This window comes from Pipistrellus hanaki (genome assembly GCF_964339955.1).
Source record: "Pipistrellus hanaki genome assembly, chromosome: 8".
NCBI classification, from domain to species: Eukaryota; Metazoa; Chordata; class Mammalia; order Chiroptera; family Vespertilionidae; genus Pipistrellus; species Pipistrellus hanaki.
The window spans coordinates 35753014-35775000 of NC_140510.1; the positions used below are offsets into that span (position 1 = coordinate 35753014).

The following is a 21987-nucleotide window of genomic DNA, read 5'->3' on the forward strand; positions in this document are numbered from 1 at the left end:
TACTGGGGATATGCCCGCAACCAAGGTACATGCCCTTGACCAGAATCGAACCCGGGACCCTTCAGTCCCCAAGCCGATGCTCTGTCCATTGAGCCAAACTGGTCTCGGCAAAAAGTAGCAACTTTTAAAAGTTTGCTACACATCATTTTCTTCAATTTTTTTAAAAACATGGGTTTGAAGTATACACTTTGGCTTATATTTTATCTTGTTTCTGAAGTCCCTCTTTGATACCAGGCCTAACATTTAATGGCTCCCCTCTGCCTGCGAAATTCCCAAAAGGACAATTAGCTTGGTGCCCAACCAGCTTCATTTGGCAGTGGTTAGAGATCACCCAGCCTTCTGGTGGCAAGCTACATGCTGCGGGTGGAACACTTGGCCAGGGAAATGCTGAAGGTGAATGTCGCCTCAGTATACAAGGTATGGCCTGTGCTGTATGCTTCATGCAAGCAGAGAATTTTTATGATGCAACTCCTGTTGTAAACAGAGTAAAGAATACTACATCTGAGAGATACAAATGAGTCCGTGGTTGACTTGCAGCTCTACAGAAGTCACTTATCTGCAATAGTTTGTTCAAGCACAGTTCTTCCAGAAGGAATTTGAATTATTATAATATTTGTCATTGTCATTACGGTCACAAGGCAATTTCATCAGGGACATACATAGCCAAGTGGCAACTATCTCTGCACATTTAAATTAAACATATAAATGAAGTCTTTTTTAGGCAGGTGAGCCCTAGGTATCTAAACCAGATTCCATTAAGCTACCCTATTTTAACCAAGAATGTAGCCATGTAGGATTTAGATTTTAAGCCCCAAGTAGTTTTCATAGGTAATAAAACCTTTTGTGGACCTATAACATTATATAACAAAATGTTTTAACATAATAAAAAGATTTTGTAATGAATTGCCTATTTCTTAGACTGAGCATTTTAAAATGTTAAGTGGATGATATGGTTAGAAGAAACCAAAGAAGGGATCAAGTTTATGTAGTTTGCATCAAAGTTCCAGATTATTTTAAGATTTTTAGAAATACATTTCCTTAAATATGGAGGCAGCCCAGCTGTATTAATTTTTCTGATTAATGAAGAGAAAAATACTTGTTAAAATTTAGAGGCATCTAAAATATATGTGCCATTGCCATTGTTTAATTATCTTTAAAGAGCTATGTTAATTAAAATAACTTTCATTTTTTCTATAATTTTTCACAGTTCACAATTTTGAATTGCTATTCTTAAAATAAGTAATAGTGAAGAATTAATGAATCAATATAAGAATAGCTCCCAACCTTAGTCATTAGGTTTTTTCTAATCATTTTTACATATTTATAAATTATAACATAATTTAAATAGATCATATAGTACATTTCAAGTTGTTTCCTAAAAAAGTTCTCCTTTACTACTATATAGGGATTAATAATTACTTTATTCATATACTTATTACTATCATTTTGGGTTTTATCTGTATCAAGAAATGTTAAAAAATACTGAGAAGTATAGCTACTATGATATAACAAAAATTTATGTACTCACATCACAGAATTGAAAATTATTGATAATTCTTATTGACTTTTTTAAAACATAGACTTTATTTTTAGAGCACTTTTAGGCTCACGCAAAACCAAGCAGGAAGTACACATTGTTTTCAAATATTCATTGTTCCTACCCATGCCTCCCCCACCACACACACACACATTTTCCCCCCTCCAGAGTGGTATGTTTGTTACAAATTATGAACCTACACATCATTATCACCCAAAGTTCATAGTTTACATTAGGTTCATTTTTGGTGTACATTCTGTGGATTCAGACAAATATAATAATGGCATATATTTACCATTATAGTATCATAGAGAAGAGTTTAATTTTGCCCTAAAAATCACCTTTACTCCATCTATTTATTCCTCTTTCCCCTATAACTCCTAGCAACACTAATCATTTTACTGTCTCTATAGTAGTCTTTATAAGAATATCATATAGTTAGAATCTTACAATAGGTGGCTTTATCAGCCAGTTTATTTCAAATTGTAATATACATTTAAAGTTCCTCCGTGTCTTTTCATGACTTGAAGCTCATTTCTTTTTAGCACTGAATAATATTCCATTGTCTAGGTGCACCACAGTTCATTTACCCTTCGTCTACTAAAGGACATCTTGATTGCTTTGGTCTTTTAGCAATTATGAATAAAGCTTCTATAAAAATCATAACGTAGGGTGTTTTCTTTTTTTCAGTGTTTTCTTTATTTCAAGAAAAACCATTTTATAATGTTACTTGCAATAAACAATATCTCAAGAAAAATGATCTTAGACATAATAATATTACATGCAATAAACATTAAAATTTCAAGAATAAAGATTTTAATTATAATATTACCAAAAATGTACTAACATAGTATGATATCAAACATATGATACTATTACACTAGCATTACTTCCTACAATATTTTCACATTTCCTTGAGTGACTCTGTTTTTTCTTTTCTCTGCAAATGTTTATATCTTCTAAATTTACTCAATAAATACTAATGCTTTTGCTTTATTATAGAGATACAAAGGTACAAAAGCCTAGAAATTTCCAGTTTTGCAGGAGAGCTCATTATGCATAACTAGCAAAATGACAAACACCTTAGTAGCAGCACTCTTCACAAAATTAAAAATAATAAAATGCTGACATATATATTTATATATTTATATATATTTATAAATATGTATATATATTTATAAATATGTATAAATATATATGTCAGCATTTTATTATTATTAATTTTGTGAAGAGTGCTGGTTGATCAGATTACATTACCTGCCCTGACTGTCCCAGGAGGCCTTGTTGTCTTTGTTTCTCATATCCTTAGGTGAAATACTTTTTTATAGCCGGGACCTGTTTGGCTCAGTGGATAGAGCGTCGGCCTGCGGACTGAAAGGTCCTGGGTTCGATTCCGGGCAAGGGCATGTACCTTGGTTGAGGGGCACGTCCCCAGTGGGGGCTGTGCAAGAGGCAGCTGATCAATGATTCTCTCTCATCGATGTTTGACTCTCTGTCCCTCTCTCTTCCTCTCTGTGAAAAATCAATAAAAAATATATTTTTTTAAAAAAGAAATACTTTTTTATAATTATATTAGAGGGAGAGAGAACAATTGCCATTGAGCGCTTATTGTATAGCAGATACTTGTGCTAGATGTTTTGTACCCATTATTTTCTGTTTAGCAGGATTTCCATTTTGGTGGGGTTTTTTGTGTGTGTGTTTTAGTTTGCTTTGGTTTTGATTATTGCATAAATGAATTTAACATGAGGATGATATTTTCCCCTAAAAATAGTCCTCTTCTATTGATTTTCCCTGGAATGCCAGTAAATATTTTAAGAAAATTTACCTCACTTAACTTCACTCTACCACCCCAAATAGACACAGTCTGTATAAAACCATGCTAACCAAAGACCATTGTAAAACCCCTTGGCCCCAGCCCCATCTCCACTACCATTATTCTGTCTCTCCTTTGTGGAGAGTCTGTAGTGGCTACTATTTCTGTTCTCAATCTGCACAAACATGTCATAAGAAGTCAAGTAGATACTAACTCAGAGATTTTGGAAAACAGTCTTGAAAAACATATTCTGCAGCTCATTATTTTAATGGGGAAGGTTTCATCTAATCACTGTAATCTCCACGGTGAAATAAAGGAAGGTTGATGTTAAGTTCACATTCTCCTTAACCTTTCACAGAACTACTACTTGTACAGCTCTAAGCCAGTGATGTATGGAAAGGGAAATTTGAAATGTGATTGTCTGCCTAAAAGTGAGAGCCATCTATGAGTACATTTTCAGCAGTTAATCAGCTTGCTATAAAAATGAACATGGCATATCTGCCAAGGGGGATAAAAAACAACCGACAAATTTGCCAGGCTCTGTAGTGACTGAATTGCTATTATAGCTATCCTCCCTAAGGCTTCACAATCTATTTAATAACAAATCAATCTAATCTGTTTCTTGCATAGATTTTTCTACTCTGCTATTGTGTTATTCCATGATTAAATATGGGGGAAAGCACTCTAAAATCGGCAGGGGAAAAAGTCTGTAGGCTATAGATTTTCATAGCATAAAGAAAAAAAATCTTATATTAATCAACTGTACATTTTAACCACAGTCAGGTAGTTTAGATACAACATTTGTTTTGCATTAATAAACTGCTTATAATCCAAGGAGGAATGTCTCGAGAATATGTGTGTATGAATTTCTCTTAGTCTTTTTTGTTTAATTGGAAAGGGACAAAAAACAGCCAATTATTCTAGGAGCCTATGATGTGTAGTCTCTGCTTCAGAACATGCCAATTAAAAGTTAATCTACCATAGTCCCTCTTTAGTTCCATTGTCATTAATGGTGCTATTTGAGCCCCAGAGAAAGTTCAAGTAATCTTAACAATGATAGAAGCACCAGTGCTTAGGCAGTACAAAATCTATTTTCTGAATCAGGAAAAGACTTTCAGGAAAAAATTATTTGTAAATCGTTAAGTGCAGCAGTATTATATTCCATATGAACATAAACACAAAGGTAGAAATTATATTATTGACTAGAGTAAATATTAAGAGTAAGTCCAGAAGTTAAACTCTTGAGTGAATTTTGCAGCTACTAACAAAATAATGTATCTAGATCAGTGATTGCCATTTCTAATATTATTAGCTGAAAAGATGATGGGAAACTTTACTCATAGCACTTGAACCCACTGGTCTCCCTGTGTTAGTGTCACCAAACAGGAGACAACCAGAAGTCAGGGCTTCCTGATATGATATGCTGGGAAGTACATTACATCACCTATGACACATTCTTTCCCCCAAAATTGCCCAACCATCCTCCTTTTTTCTCACTTTTTTTTGTTTGTTTGGAATTATTTCACTTGCCCTATAGAATTCCTGATGGACTGGATCTAACTAATGTATCAGAACAGTGATATGTAACATGTTCTTCTGTCTCTGTATTCCTGTGAGCTGACATTTATGAAACTGTACATTAAAACAGATTTTTAGAGACATAGCAACAAATACAATGTGTGGAGCTTTGTTTGATTTTGACTCAAACAAACCAACTATTTTTAAAAGTTGAAACCAGGAATTTTAATACTAACTAGATATTTGTTGATATTAAGAATTTTTTCTGTTGCCTAACCAGTTTGGCTCAGTGGATAGAGTGTTGGCCTGCGGACTCAAGGATTCCAGTCAAGGGCATGTACCTTGGTTGCCGGCACATCCCCGGTAGGGAGTGTGCAGGAAGCAGCTGATTGATGTTTCTTTTTCATCAATGTTTCTAACTCTCTATCCCTCTCCCTTCCTCTCTGTAAAAAAAAAAAAAAAATCAATAAAATAGATTTTTAAAAAAAACAATTTTACTATTACTATTATTATGTTATTTATTGATAAGATGTTATGAAGTGATGAGATGTCTGCAGTTTATTTCAAAATAATCTTCTAATGCAGATTACATAGTGGGTGAGGATGTAGTGAAATATATTTGACCATGTTTTCACTTTTTTTGTTAAAGCTGGGTACTGAATACATGGGGATTCCTTATATTGTTGTGTTTTTTTTTTTCTATATGTGTGTGTTTCTGAACACCTAAGTGCTGTATAATAAAAATAGTTTTAAGTGCTAAATGATTTGATTATTAGTTTTCTGACTGAAACTACAGTTAAAATTTATTTCACTTTTATATAATGAAGATTGTTATATTTCTTAATCTGAGTGATGGGTGCTCTTTTCAATAATTTAGATAAAAATTATTTAAATTGAATACATTGTGAAGCTACACAGTATGGTCTATACACCCCAGTAAATGCCTTTTCCATCAATAATGTTAGATCATGGTGGCAATGACTGGGAGAGGGAGCAACAGGGGGAAGAGAGATAAAGTTGATCAACCACTTTTCTCATTACAAACCATTGTTCCTCTTTTCATGTCTCTCCAAAGAATACTGCACCTTAAATCTGGGAATTTAAAGCAACTTTCCAAACACTTCCCTTGTCTAGTTGTCATGGAGGGTGCCTTTTCAACCACTGAATAGTGTTTACAGATCTTGTTATGCCTCAAAAATGTAATTTTGAGAGACTTTACCCTATTCCTCCATTATTGTTATTATCTTTTCTCATTTATTCTTTCAGTCTTTTTTCTTTTCATTCCCCTTAATTTAGAGAAACGTAGCATTATGCTATGCCAAATGTTGACTGTATCCTTATGTATCCATTCTTTTTTTCAGGACAGTTATTATTATTTTTTTAAATATATTTTGTTGATTTTTTTATAGAGAGGAAGGGAGAGAGATAGAGAGCTAGAAATGATGAAGAGAGAGAAACATCGACCAGCTGCCTCTTGCTCACCCCCTACTGGGGATCTCCCCGCAACCAATGTACATGCCCTTGACCTGAATTGAACCTGGGACCTTTCAGTCTGCAGACCAACGCTCTCTCCACTGAGCCAAACCGGTTTCGCCAGGACAGTTATTGATGACCCTGGGTCTGTACTTTGTTCCTCATGTGAATTCATTCCTCCTTCCTCACTAAAACGGCTATGTTATAATGCTTGTCCATGAGTCAAGAGCTGAAAATGCTGTTACACCTTGAGAAAGATAATTTCCTTAAAAATCAAAGCAGAAATTTAAGAAATACATTATGTTCTTGGTTTTTACACTCAAAATGAGAATAAAATTTTTCTCAAATTAAAGAAACTCTATTGTTTATAAAAATAAGTTCTTATTCTGGGTAATACCATTTTTATTTATTTTTTATTTTTTTAAATCCTCACCTCAGGATATGCTTAATAATTTTAGAGAGTAGGACGGAGAGAGGGGGGCGAAAAACACACCAATGAGTTGCTTCCGGTACACACCCCAACCAGGGATCAAACCTGAAACTTGAGTTTGTGCCCTGACTGGGAATCCAACACACAACCTTTTTGTCTAAGGGAAGAAGCTACAAACAACTGAGCCATCTGGCTGGGCTAGGTAATTTCATTTTTAAGCACACTAAATTTGATAGTGCCTTTACATGAATATCAAATAATTGAATGTCAATAAAGCATTTGCTTTTGACTATCTGAACAGGATAAATCAAGGGAGTACTAGTTTAATAAAAAATTAAAGCATATGATATCTTAAAATTTATTTATTTTAAGTAAATATTTACCTAGACTTTTCAAAGCAGTTTAAATTCTAAATAATGTATAAAATGAAAGCTATTCATTAATGATGATATTTTAAGGGTTTGGATTCCAGCCCCAGGGTATCTCAACAGCTTAGTCCTGTGCTCCATTTCACGTAAAGCAAATAGAAGAACAAGACCCCTGCCCACCTCCTTAGTGCTAGCTTTATTTAAAAGTGAAGATTTGAATTGTTTTATACATTTCTTTTAGAAGGGGGGGGGCATGTTCGTGTGTCTTCTTTATTTAAAAAATTAAAAACAGTTGTTTTTCTGTTTGCTTCACTTTTTGAGGGTTTTGGAAGAATAGAAATGAGGGAAACAATAACATTTTGTAGACCATGGAAGCATATAATTGCAGTAGTCTATATTCTAAGGCTGACCTTTGCATAAATAACATCCTGAGTTATGCAGAATACTTAGGAAAGGGAGTCTGCTGTTGTGTTTAGCCATTTTACTATTTTCATCTCAGTTATTTTCACTCTTTCAAATGTCAACTGAAATGTTAGAAAACACTTCTATTCTAAATTTACTTTGACTAGTTGGAAAGCCTGTTGTGGGATGGGCTTAAACAGAAGTCATGCTTCCTGTATAATTTATGGAGACCCCACAGGGAACTATTTGTCTCATTTTTGTCTAGTACTATCTCCTTTTTTATCTTCTCCTTCCCATATGGTCTTCTGGATCTTTTATTCATGGATTCAAAGCACTAACACAAAATGCTTTTGTCAAAGAATACTTAACATCATCTAAAATGTGTTCACCTCCAATCCCTATGAAAGTTACTTGAATTGTTGAAAGGGCTATTATGTAGAATTTCCATTTCCTTTAATATTTTTTGCTGTGCTCAAATACATAATTATCTCGTTAGGAGACTGCTCATGATATTATTTATTTATATCTTTCCTTTTCTGGGAATTTATTTTGAATAGCTGGGGTTTTTTCTTCTTTAATTTTTTAATCAATTAATTTTGAGAGAAAGACAGATCAATTTGGTATTCCACTTATTTATGCATTCATTGGTGATTCTTGCATGAACCCTGACCAGGGATTGAACCTGCAGCCGTGGTGTATTGGGACGACGTTCTAAGGGTCCGAAAATATGGTAGAGTAGCATAAGGGGAAAGTGAAATGAAGAAAGCAGGGTGAGAACAAAGTAGAGCCAGTAATGAGATCACAGTGCCCCCCACAATGGCTGGTTATACATTGTATACTCTACACTTGCCAGCAGCCCCTGGGAACCAGGTCTACTTGCTAAACCACACTTTGCTGTCCTTATTGCGTGTGATTTTTGTTTAAGACTAAAAGTGTAAAAGCACATTTTGTGACCATAGCCAATTTTTTTTAGGGGAAGTGTCATTGAGAGGGAATATATGGTTCAAACTGTTAGCCTTTGATCTTTCCTGTGTTCCATGCAGTATGTATCAGGCTTATCTCCCTATAGCTGTTTTGTTTGCTCCTTCTGTTGGCCACACAAGTGATTTGATTTAGGGTACAGCTGGATTGTCACACATTCATCACCACGGTTAAAAGGAACCTTAGGCTCTTGTTCTGCTGCTGGTGGGTCAGGAGCAGCTACATCTTATTGAAAGACATTATTTTTAATTTAGGTGCCCTTTCCTTTCTCCATCCTATATAATAAAAGCGTAGTATACAAATTGTCCCCTCCACCAGGAGTTCTGAGAGTTCGACCAGGGGATGAGGCTGGCTGGGGGAAGGGAGGGAGGCCCCTGCTGGCTGTGGCATGTGGCCTGGGGAAGAGAGGGAGTACCTGGCCAGCAGCTGGCAGCTGCTGGGGACCCTACCAGTGCACAAATTTCATGCATTGGGCCTCTAGTTAATAAATATGGGGGGGGAATATCTTTGCCCTCTCCTATTTAAAATGTTTTGCTTACTTCAAATTGTGGACATATTGTGTACAATTTTCAGGACAATTTTAAACCGTAACACATAGAAATAATAAACTTCAATTATGAGCATGTTGTCAGGTCATGGTTTCACTTTTCCTGATTGCTGAGATCAAGTGGTCCTTTCTTAGGGTGAAGATGGGTGAAACCAGTCTTCATCTAATAGAGAATTGTCCAGGGTCTGATTCCATGATAAAGAGAACAGAGAGAGGAGCCTTGGTCCTGGGATGATTGTGAATTTGGAGGAAGAGCTTTTATTTTTGTTGCTATTGTGATTGACTGTGGTAGTCAATAACTAAATTTTGAAAAGGCTTTACTACATATTTTCTTTTTTAAAAAATAAATATTGTTTAGATTATTACAAATGTGTTCCTCTTCCCCCCTCCCTCTCAATTGCTCCCCTCCACCAGGTTCCCACCCCACCCTCTGTCCTTTCCCCATCCCCCATTGTCCTCATCCATAGGTGCACAGTTTTTGTTCAGTCTCTTCCCGCACCCCCACTCCCTTTTTCCCGGAGAATCGTCAGTCCACTCCCCTTCCATACCTCTAATTCTATTATATACACCAGTTAATAGTGTTCATCAGATATTTTAATTCCCTTGGTTTACTACATATTTTCATGTAATGCTGTGAATACATGCATCTTCCTAAAAACATTGTTTATATTAAAATGAGTAGCCTTGATTTATTAATTTGCTAATTAGCTTGCTTTTAATTGCTGTTCACTGACTAGACAATACCCAACTTCATTTATGAATGGATTTCATTCTAGGAGGTTGCTGATAATTAAGTTATTGGAAAATGTGAATACATCTTCCCACTGAAACTAAGTTATTATGTATGATTCAGTTTTTGTATTTGAAAATGTGTTTCACATTGCACTGGAAGCTCCTGAACACAAGCTACTTGGCATCTTCAGATGAGAAATGAAGGGAATGGGATGGAGTTGTTGTGGGCACAGTGTCCGTAGACACATTGTAGACATTGAATAAAAGATGAGGAGTATTTCTAGGAATAAATGGATAGAGGGTGATAGGGAAGAAGACTTTTTAACAGGGAGTTGCCCCCAGTGATTTAATGTTTCAGAGGGATTAATCAGAAACCAAACAAAATATTATCTATCTATCTGTCTACCTATCTATGTACTCTAGATAGATAGATAGATAGATAGATAGATAGATAGATAGATAGATATCACAGAAACAGTGTGGTGATAGCTAGAAGGAAAGGTGAGTGTGGGAGTAGGTGGAGGTGGGCAAAGGGGAGAATGAGGATGGAAAGTGACTTTGCTTGGGGTGGTAGGCACACAGTACAGTGTGCAGATGATGTTTTGATGAGTTGTTCACTTCAAACTTGCATGGTTTCATGAACCAAAATCACCCCAATAAATTCAATTTTTAAAAAAATTCAAAACTTTTTAAAAGCAAGTTACATTCCATGAGTTAACATTTCAAAATTGCACGTATTTTTCGTCTGATCTCTGAATTCCAGAATAGTGAACAATTGAGAATCATTTGAAGTGAGTGATTCAAAAGGAAATAGTTTGTTCTGAATAATAAATATAATGACTAGTTTTATTTTTACTTTTTTTAAATCCTCACTTGAGGATATTTTTCCATTGATTTTTAGAGAGTGGGAGAGGGAAAGACAGAGAGAAATATTGATGTGAGAGAGATACATCAGTTGGTTGCCTCCTGCATGAGCCCTGACCACAGCCAGGGCCAGGAAGAGTCTGCAACTGAGGTATGTGCCCTTGACCGGAATCAAACTCAAACCCGGGACCCTTTGGCCCACTGCTCTATCCACTTAGGCCAATGCTCTATCCACTGAGCCAAACTGGCTAGGGCGATGACCAGTTTTAACAGAACTGTAGGGTTAATGTGAAGACAATTGGGCTGAATATAAGGGGTCAGCAAAAGAAGGTTTACAGTTGTGATTACATAAAACAGAGTTTATTCTTGTGTTTATTAATACAAGATGAGAAATGAAGGGAATGGATGGAGTCATTGTGGGCACGGTGCCCATATTGTTTTATTTTCCATACGAACAACTAAACTTACTTTTATTGACCTCGTGTAGTCATCAGAATATACCATGGCACTTTTTGCTTATTTTTAATTATAATATTAGCTTAGTTTTCTAATGATTGTTATCTAACTTAGAGTAGGAGAAGATAATATGAACTGAGGCTTTCTGTTGCCTTCACTGAGGAATGCCTCATTGTACTGGTGACGAAAGAGGCCCTTCAGTGAGGAATGCCTCATTGTACTGGTGACGAAAGAGGCCCTGCTGTTTGCCTGCTTGTAACACAATGAGGCTCCTGGAATGTCCTGCCTTCAGTAGAGGAGAACAAGGTGACTTGCTTAAGCAAAGTAATAACTGATTTTTTTATACCTGATCTTTCAGAACAATGAAGTACTCGGTATTACTTTTTTACAATTTGTGTTACAAGAACAATATATATCAAGCACCTGCAGGATACTAGATAGATACTCAACACGAGGACATGAGCAACAGCCCTTGCCCAGTTGGATCAATTACCATGAATGATATCCTATGATCTATAATTTCGAGAATAAACAGTCCTGCAAAAGTGTTTCATTAAAGTTTATGTAAGTTTTAAACTCAGAAGATAGTAAGTAGACTTCTATGATATTTCCAAGAAACTTAACATATCAATCATTTCTGGGTGGCAGTTTGATTCTTCTTATATTTTAGTATTGGCAAGAAATGTGAACATCTTGATGAGAACACAGTTGAATAAATACCAACCTCAGTGCTTAGAAAACGAATTTAAATAATAGAACTAAAAGACAAAGATTCCAGAGAAGTTGAAATTAGGTGTAGGGAGCCACTGTTAGAATCAAAGATAAAGTACCTCAGGAGCAGGACAAATGTGCTCTTACTGGTATTTGACCAAATTTTCACCTTTTTCCATCTCATCAGTCCTTTGGAATTCAGGAGTGCATCAGATAAGGGACATCACTGAAGTGCTAAGATTAGCATTAACTGATTGACTCCATTCTTTGGGAGCATACTCCCTGCTTGCAGCTAATTTCAAGGTCCTGGAATGTGGCCTGCTGTGCCTCTGGTGTAGAAAAGGCAAATTACTCACAGAATTGAAGTTCAGGGAGTTCTTACTCAACCTTCGGTTTTTAACCTGCAAGAGTTCTAGTAAGCACTTAGTGAAGGGTAGCCAAGGTTAAAATAAATTAAAATCTTAGAACTATTGCATTGAAAGAATTGTTCTCTTCCTCTGTTTCAAGTCCTTTATTTTATAGTGTTTCCTTAAGCCCAAAGTCACACACCTTTTCCTTAAATTTAAACAATGCCACAAAAATATTTCAATATGTATTTTATTCTGATTTCTAAAAAAAAGTGCAAATGTTTAAAAGAAAAATTCTTATAATTGTGCTCCACAGAGGTAACTGCTCACTACTTTGGTTTGTACTTTTCTAGACTTCTTTCTAGGCATATTGTATGTATGTATGCATGTATGTATGTATGTGCTAATGCAAAAATGGGGTCACAAGCTGTTTTATCATACAGCACAGTGATGAGAAGCCCTGACTTAGGGATCAGACCATCCTGGGTTTGAATCCCAGCTTTTATATAACATAAGTCTTTGTCCAGTTACTTTATCTGTAAAACACAGATAATCTACCTATCCATAAGTTTGTTCTGAGTAGTATAAAGTAGACAATATATGTGAAGTACTAGTAATCAAGCGTTTAGTAAATGCTTAATAATCCAGCCTCTTGTTCCTACCACACTGTCCCCTTCTTACCATGCTTTCCTGTATTGATGCTACGGGTGGGGGGAGCAGAGAGGCACAGATATGTTTTTAAATGGGTATAAACCAAGAAAAATATATAGTTAAAATTTTCTCCTGGCTTGCAAAACCTTATATTTTTTTATATAAAGTTTTATGATTTAAATTTCATAGGTGAACATTCAATTCAAACTGACCCCATTAACTTTTGCGTCTGTTGTATCTAGGGCTTCTTTGGAAAACAAATTTTTTTTGTTCTTCTTAATATATGTATAATTTGCATATAATCACAAAAAGCAGCATAGTAAATACCATGAATACCATATGTGCTTTTGCTAGTTTGTCTTATCCAAGGAGAATCTTATGTCGCTTTATTTGCCTTACTTTCCAAGTAGACATACAATTTTTTCTCAAATTAATGGAAAAGGTTAAATATTTACCTTAGTTGGCAGAGTAATTTTAAATTTTGTTTCAGATTTTTATGCTTTGTGTAATTAAATGTGAAACTTAAATGTGTATATGCAGAATGGGTCCACAGTTAAACTTCATGGCAAAGGAAGTAAATGTTTCTTTTCCCCTTCTTTTTCTCCAGCTCAACTGAAAAGTCGTTTCCTTGGAGATCAACAGGTATGAGTTTTCATCATATAAAAAAATATTTATTATGTTTTGCGTGGATACACACACACACACACACACACACACATTCATAAGTAGTTTCATAGCATGCTTTCTGATTTACCACCTCTTATTAAAAAAGCCAAGCAAGCAAATCCTTTAATTGTAACAATATAGAGCTATTTTTCTTTGAAAGAGTAATTTTTAATATGCTTAATTTTTTAATAAATAATTGAATAGATTTGAATATGTCAAAGGTAAAGAAAGTAAGGTTATGGCATTGGACATCAACACTGTTAATATCAACCCAATAATCGAAAACTTTATATCATAAGGAAACACAGGAGAATCCCTCACAAAGGTTATTGTATAATCTGGGAAAGTTGGTTAACTATTTGTATAAGTCAGGGATTTTTTCTTTCACAGTGTTTCTCATACTCAGAAGAGTTACTTGAAATGGTCATTTTCTTTATGTAGAATATCTAGTAGCGTCTTATATAGTCTGGAAGCTTTTTTTATTTTTCAGTTTTACCCTAAATTCACCTCACCTAAAGGAAGAGAGAGCATCTACCACTTCCAGAAATATTTGATGTCTTAGCCTTCATTCATTGAATGTTTATTGAGCAGCCACATCATGGACCCAGTACTGTACACATTGCTGGTCAGACAGAGATGGGCACAACACACATATGTCCTCCTCACCTGCCAGGAGTTTATAATGTAAAGGATGTTGCCAACTATGTATAAATTCTAGAATCAGCTTTGATATCTAAATACTTTGGCAGTTTTTAAACAAGGCTTGAATTGCATAAGACTCAGATCACCAAATGCCTGGTATCTGCATTTGCCTGACCCTGGTCTTGTGTTACTTATAGTGCAGTCTTGTGTTACTTATAGTGCATGCAGGGCACTCTGCTGTTTATCAAGTAGCTATTCCCAGTAACTGTCGTGTTTACTCAAGCCCTCGAGTAGGCAGAGTCATGTGAAAAGTTACCTGCTGAGACTTACAAAGAGCAGTTTAACACAGGGCAGGCCATGAAATGATGTGTGGTTAATTGCCAAATAAGTATCATGTGGGAAACATAGTTATAAATGTACAACCTGCTTCTGAGAGAGCTTTGCAGACAAGATGGGCCTGGAACCCAGGGCCTGACGTAGAGAGAGCGTTGTCGTTAGGCAGCAGAAGACAGAGTAGAAGTGTCACATGGGAACCTTTAAAACTGGTTTGGGAGATGGTACGATGTGCAAAGAATAGACAGCCACAATGGGTCAAATTAGATATCTGCAAATATCAGGGATGTTGAACTCTCCTCTTGCAGGTTTCGGGGGAGCCACTGGAATTCTTTTGAGCAGAAAGTCCAACATTCTTCAGTAGAAATAGCAGATCTATGAACTGTTAAAACGTGACTTGAAAAAATTAGTTTAAAGAAAAATGCTAGGCACACCATACTGCATTTGTTAATTGGCTTTGGCAAAGCTTTACCATTTAATACAAATTTCTTCTGTTAGTTCATCTTTAATATTGCATCATTAATTTATTCCAGAACTGTTTCTTGAGAGCCTTTAATAGCTGTATTGCACCGAGTGTCCATGTTTAAATCAAGTATCCTTGACCTCTTCAGTGAACATATATACTGTGTACACTTACAATTTGCGGCTGGGAGGATACTTTAAAGAAAAACTATTAAGTATATATACACTATCTTCAGGTTTCTCATTTTTCATTCTCATAACATTGTGGTAAACATCTATCTGCATATTTGATTTACCTTAAGTTATATTTTTTAAAATATATTTTATTGATTGTTTACAGAGAGGAAAGGAGAGGTATAGAGAGTTAGTAACATCGATGAGAGAGAAACATCGATCAGCTGCCTCCTGCACACTCTCCACTGGGGATGTGCCCACAACCAAGGTACATGTCCTTGACCAGAATTGAACCTGGGACCCTTCAAACTGCAGGCCGACTCTCTATTCACTGAGCCAAACTGGTTAGAGCTTAAGCTAGGTTTTTAAGATAAAAATTATCTTATGTATATGGTAATTCTTCAAGGCTCTTAATAACTGTAACCAAGTTGCTTTCCTGATAATATTGTATTAATTCTCCCTCCATTAAGGGATATGAGGTTGATCCTCTCCTATTCCCTCATTAGTGTCATCATTTATATTTCTAACTATTTAGACAATATTAAAGTACCTCTGAATTGCCCCTTTTTATTGAAGGGTCGGTGTTTGACAGGCGAGAGTTCTCTGTAGCCCGAGGATAAAAGCTGTATCTTCCAGGGCCACCAGGAAAACTGCGCTGGTGCCAGGTAGCTGAATATGAGGGATTTGATACGGGGAAGTTATAGTTAAGAAAGTGTGGTGGGTTGGAAGGTTTAGGAGAATTAAACAGCATGATGATGAAGCACCCAAGAGATTAATCACATTAATGGAATCAGCCACCGTTTCTAGGATTGCAAGGGCAAAGGGCTAGGTGGTTTGGAGGTGGGGCAGGGGGAGTTTTCCAGCATTAGCTGAAACTACGAAGGAGGTACAGCCTCACCAGCGTGTTGCCTCAAGTAGAGCTGCGGAAACGTTCTGGCTTTTCCACGTATCCTCCTCCAAACCCACACCAGTCGGCCATGCTGAATTGAGCAGGAATGACAGGTGTAGATTTTAACTACCAAAAAGCCAGGAGGCACATGCATAATTGTGTTGATTTACGTATAGAGAGAATGATCTTCAGTTATGAAGAAACATGATAGGCCATGCGATATCTGAGCACTGGGCACTCTTTCCACCTCTTCTACTCTTCAGTACATTTATTCGGCCTCAGTCATTTGACCACCACCTTCACAATTTACTAATGAACTAAATATAGATCGATAAAACGTGTTATATTTGTAAATATTACATGCACACACAACTCCCCAAGTACTTCAATGTTATGGAAATACTGCTCCAGTAATCCATCGGCCTCACCGCAGCCATGTTCCTAATTCACACCTAATAACTCTACTTCATGCCTTTTGTCAGAGTGTACTTTTTTTTAAATACATATTTCATTGATTTTTCACACAGAGGAAGGGAGAGGGATAGAAAGCCAGAAACATCGATGAGAGAGAAACATTGACCTGCTGCCTCCTGCACAATCCCCACCAGGGATGTGCCCACAACCAAGGTATATGCCCTTGATCGGAATCGAACCTGGGACCCTTGAGTCCGCAGACTGACGCTCTCTCCACTGAGCCAAACCGGATTCAGCAGAATGTACTCTTGCCCAAACTCATATTCAGATCTGGGAGGTGTTATATTTACTTAGGCTTTTTTTCTTTTGGCTAGGAAGGGGAAGTATATTAACCTTCAAACACAGCAATCACAACTGATACTTATTTCATTTTCTGTTTAAATTAGTTATTATTGTTATTACTTGTTACTATTTTGGAGGTTTTATTTTAGATCTGTCTGCTTTTCAGCCATGGCAATAAGCTGTAATATGGTAGAAAACTGAAATTTGATTGTATGGTTGAAAAAGTAAATGATTTATTTCATATTTCTTTCTCTAAGTAGTTATTTCATATTTTTTTCTCTAAGATGCCCTTTAGAAGTCTGATTGTAAGTAAGTAATGGGCTAAAATGACAGTTTTGCTGTTACTTTTATTATAAAGTTTAACTGTTGTCTTCTCATTACCAGTTTGCACCAAAAGATATGAATGTAATATGAAAATCAACTTGTTTTTAAAGTTGGCAGTCCTACTCAGATTGAGGCAGGGTGGCTTAAATGTAAAGAAACAAAAGTCTTCAGTATACTTTGTCTTCAGCTAGGTCTTGACAAAAGAAACATTTTTCTTCAGTTTTCTTGGTTTCCTAAATAAGAAAAGATTACACAAAAGGGCTGAAGATTGAATGTCTGTTATTGTTCTTCGTATTTCTTTAATATTTTGCACATACTTGCAAGCAATTTTTCTACCTTTTTCATTATAAATTTGACTTGAAAAGCTTAGCACTTTGAAAGCTTTTCAGCATTAAGGTGAGCTGTTAGCCTAGCAGTGGTTTGATCTCTCACTACCTGGGAGAGCGCCCTGCCTGCTCATGTGTTGTCAGAATGTTACAGTCCGTGGAAGTGCCAGAAACGGAGACCAGCTGCTGTTTTTAAACAGCTAATTCCTGCAGAGTCATTTTCTAAGAACTCAGGATTCCTTAGGCAGAAAAGATTTTCATTTCTTTTTTATTCACTTCAACAGAATCACAAATGCTTGCTTTTTCTGATTGGTTGGTTGTTAGCTTGCTTGCTTGTTTTTTAACCTGTACTAGGGATAGTAACCTGTTTGAAAGTAAAAATATAAAACAAGCCAAAGCTTTTTAAGTTTGGATGCTCATAGAAGTAGCTTCCCAACTCCTGGGAAAGAATTGCCTATTTTACAAAACATTTTATTTTCCCAGGCCGGTTGGGAAGAGACTGAAGGAGATGCATCCCTAGAAATAATAAAGTTGGTCTGACCCGTGATCAGGGCCGATCTGTGGGGCAACCGGCGGGGTAATGGGAGTTCCCCTGCCAGTACCCGCCTTGGCCGGCCTGGCACCACCCACCCACTAGGCCCTACCCACGCACGCCCCCTCCCCCCTCCACTGCTGCCAGTCACCTCCCTCTGTGGAGTGACTGGTGGGGCAATTGGGGGATCCCACTGGCACCCACCTTGTCTGTCCCTGGGGCCTTAGGGCTGGGGCAGCTCCTGCTTTGAGCATCAGTTCCCTGGTGGTCAGTGCATCATAGCAACCAAGCATTCCTCCGTTTGGTCAATTTGCATATTAGGCTTTTATTATATAGGATTGTCACCTTGTCTTCTGTGGCCTTCTCTCTTCATTATTCTGTATTTTCTAGCTTATCAGGACTGCATATATATTGTCTAAAAACATAAATGATTGTCCTTTTGTCTTTTATGAAGAAGAAGGCTTGTCACTTTTGTTTTGGCTTTGTCTTTTTCTTAGCCTTGCATTTTTTATAACCATTAATTTTTGTGTATTTTTTTATGTATATTTTGCTTAAAGGGGGTGAAGACGGAATGTTATCTCAATGTCCCTTCCCTTTATTAAATGTAAATTTTTTTCACGTTCATGTCTTCATATCTCTTAACAATTTATGTGTTTGTAGAGTCTCTTATGTCCCACCAAAGTTTGAGGTAGTTAAGAATAATATTTAAAAAATAAATAAACATCAGAATCATAAAAAAAATACATATTACAATAATAGATCTTGAAGAAAATGAGCACACAAATAGATGCACATGTAATTATACTTCTTCATGATGGAAAACATTGTACAGAACAGCTTTTAAAGAAAAAAACCTTGGACTTCCCTCCAAGAAAAAGCACACCAGTTCAATCATTGAAATAACCATACACCGTGTATGCTACCCACCAGGAAGAAGCTGTTGAAGCCATAAATTGAATTCTTTTGTCAGTTATCATTGGTTGTTGCTTAAATCCGCCAGTCACATCCTGTAAAGTGAATTTTGTCACAAATCACAACAAAATTCACAAAAATCCCAGTTTCTCTGTTCTAAGGAAAAGAAAGTTACGAGATCCTAGGCTAGATGGTTCCTGGCTGTGATGAAAGGGGGGTGGAAGGGGGGGTGCATCCACCTGAAAACCCCCTATCTCCCCCCCCCTCCTCCCCCCCCCTCCTTCCCCTCCTTGTAGATTTAGGAGGAGCAGCCTGCAGAGCTGATGCGACTGTTAGTTCCCACCAGGCCAAAGTCAGGCTTCCTTGCACTTGAAGAAAATGTTCAGGAAATTGTAGTTGCAGGAGCAGAAATTATATAACTCGAGTAAGTGATTGGGAATTAATACTCATAGATAAGAAATTAAAGAGATCTAAAGATGGAGTATCTAATAAAGCAATGAGTTATCAAAAGACACAGGATTGCAAAAATGAGGAGATTTCTGGTTGACCCAGAGGCAAAAGGATGAATAGACTTAGCTGCGTCTTTTACAATGTGTAATGCATTGGAGAGAAAATATTAACAATTCTGTGCAGTTAGGATATATGATATTTGACAATAGATATGAAAGGGAAGGGGAATGTTTGTAGTAAAAGGAATTTCAAATTAATAAGATTATTTAATTTCATGGTGCCACATTCATTTATTATAGAATATGTATTGAAGTAATACTTTTAACATACTATCCATTTAAATCATGATTTTGTGGTACATACTGACAGTTAATATTATACAAGTACTATTAATATATTGGGGTTAGGTTTTATATTTTATTTATATATTTAAATTTTGTTTCTAAAATGTGTAGACACAAGTTTCTTTCACTGGAGTGGGTTTAGAAAAGAATAATAATACTGAAGATAAATGATAAATGAAAGACTAGCCCTAAGTCAATTTTTCTTTTTTTCTTCATCTGGAACAAATAATTTACAACACAAAAAACCATCAGCACATCATAAGACTCCAACTTAAATGGGAACACTTTATGCCTCAGTAGGAATGTACTGAATTTATAAAGTAGCTACAATAGGAAGTTATATTACTTGTTTATAAATAGGCTATTAGAGTAGCAGTCATGCATAAAGGACTATTTTTTTAGGGTTTGGGATATTTTTTATTATGGCTATAAATTGTACAGATGGCAAAATTGTATCATATAATCCTTGCTGTTTCCCTTCTAAATACCAGGGGGAGTGCAAATTTCTATTAAAATTGTCCTTAGAGTCTCAAGTTTTTCCTCCATTATATGCAGGCCTTTTTAGCCCCAGGGCTGTGACAGTGTTCTTACTACTACTGCAGTGCTATAGCTTACTGACCATCACTCTAAGGGGTCTCTTCACTTTTTATGTTTTGTTATAAAAGTAAGGCATGCTTCTTATTTTAAAAAATAAGTCTAGAAGAATTTGGAGTAAAAGGTAAAAATTCCTTCATTCCTACATCTCCCCCACTGGGCATGGGTCCTCTTTGTAGAAGTTTTATGACAGGAAGAAAGGCATTATTTATATGTATAAATAATGTTTATTTATACAGGTGGTATAATGTTTATTTATACCACCTGTATAAATAAACATTATCACAAACTTGCTTATCTCCTATTTGTTCCCTAGACACCAATTTGATCTTCTTCCCATAGAAACCTTTTCTCCCCCTCCTCCCTTATTGTATCAGTTTCTCACTTTAGCCATTGGTACGGAATGCTATTAAATGTAAACTGTGGTTTAAAAAATAAAATTTAAAAAAATATGAAAAGCTCCAGGAAAGCATCTGTTGAATTGCTGATGCTTTTGTTTAACATAATCTTCATGCCAACACTCTCAAGGTCCAAATGGGTCCCTATAAATATATATTTCTACATTTACCTTATCTATGCCTACTATGTTAGCAGGGTGTAGGAATGCAAGTCTTTATGAACATTTTAAATTTTAATAAGTTATTAGGCTTTTAAGTATTTGTTTTAAGTTTCCTTATACATTTTATGGACAGACTAAACAGTATACTTAAGGAAATAAGTATTAAATCAGAACAATCCATGGAGACTTCAAACATTACCAGTGATAGCCTTATTTTTTATTAGAGGGCTAGTGCATGAAATCCTCTTGCAGTCCAGGAGTCCTTGGGAATGTCTGACAGATGGGGAGCGGGCCTAAGCCATCAGTGAGACATTCTTAGCAACATCCCTAGCGCTGCCACCACCACTGTGCTCGCCACCTGTGAGCCCAGCTTCTGGCTGAGCGGTGCTTCCTTCTGGTAGCACACTGACCACCAGGGGGCAGCTTCTGTATTGAGCGTCTGCCCCCTGGTGGTTAGTGCGTGTCATAGTGACCTGTTGTTCTACCATTTGACTGATTTGCATATTAACCTTTTATTACATAGGATTAGTTCTTATGAAAATTAGAAATCAACCTGATCTTGGAATTTAATAAAATTGTCATTTCCTTTCAATATTTCTTCCTTTATATCTGGTTCAAAATGATCAGATGCATTTCCTGTCAACAAAAATGCAACAACCACCCAGCTGGTGTGACTCAGTGGTTGAGCGTTGACCTATGAATCAGAACAGGATTCAATTCCTGGTCAGGACACATGCCCAGGTTTTAGTCTTAATCCCCAGTAGGGGGCATGCATGAGGCAGCCAATCAATGATTCTCTCATCAATAAAAAATATTTTTTTTAAATACAACAACCACTGACAAAACAAGCAGAAACCAACATTTTTTAATCACTGTTGGAGGTAATTTGAGTACAAACATCTCATTCCAGAGATCCCTAAAGGGTGCTGCACATTAGAATTGTATGTGGAGCTGATGCCCAGGCCTCCCTCTACACAATTCAAAAATCTGGGACCTGAACCAGCATCAGTAGACTTGAAAGAGCCCCAGGTGATTCCTCTCTGTAGTTTGTGCACCACTGCCTTATTCATAATTAATTTAATTTAATTACTGGTAATTAAAGAGAAGAATTAACAGTTTTTCCTGCCTATCCTATACAGATTGTATTTCAGGATAAGCAAATAACCCTAGATTTACTAACTCCTTAACTGTTTC

General features: G+C 36.3%; 1 protein-coding gene across 8 annotated transcripts in view; it reads left to right on the forward strand.

The window, feature by feature from the left end:
- The window catches only part of PKP4 (plakophilin 4), a 222868-nt gene that overhangs the window by 131805 nt on the left and 69076 nt on the right, over positions 1-21987 (forward strand). For all 8 annotated transcript variants that reach the window (XM_084891453.1, XM_084891452.1, XM_084891454.1 and 5 more), the window contains one exon: positions 13438-13472. In XM_084891453.1, the coding sequence (XP_084747579.1) occupies positions 13438-13472 (35 nt within the window). The remainder of the gene's footprint in view (positions 1-13437; positions 13473-21987) is intronic.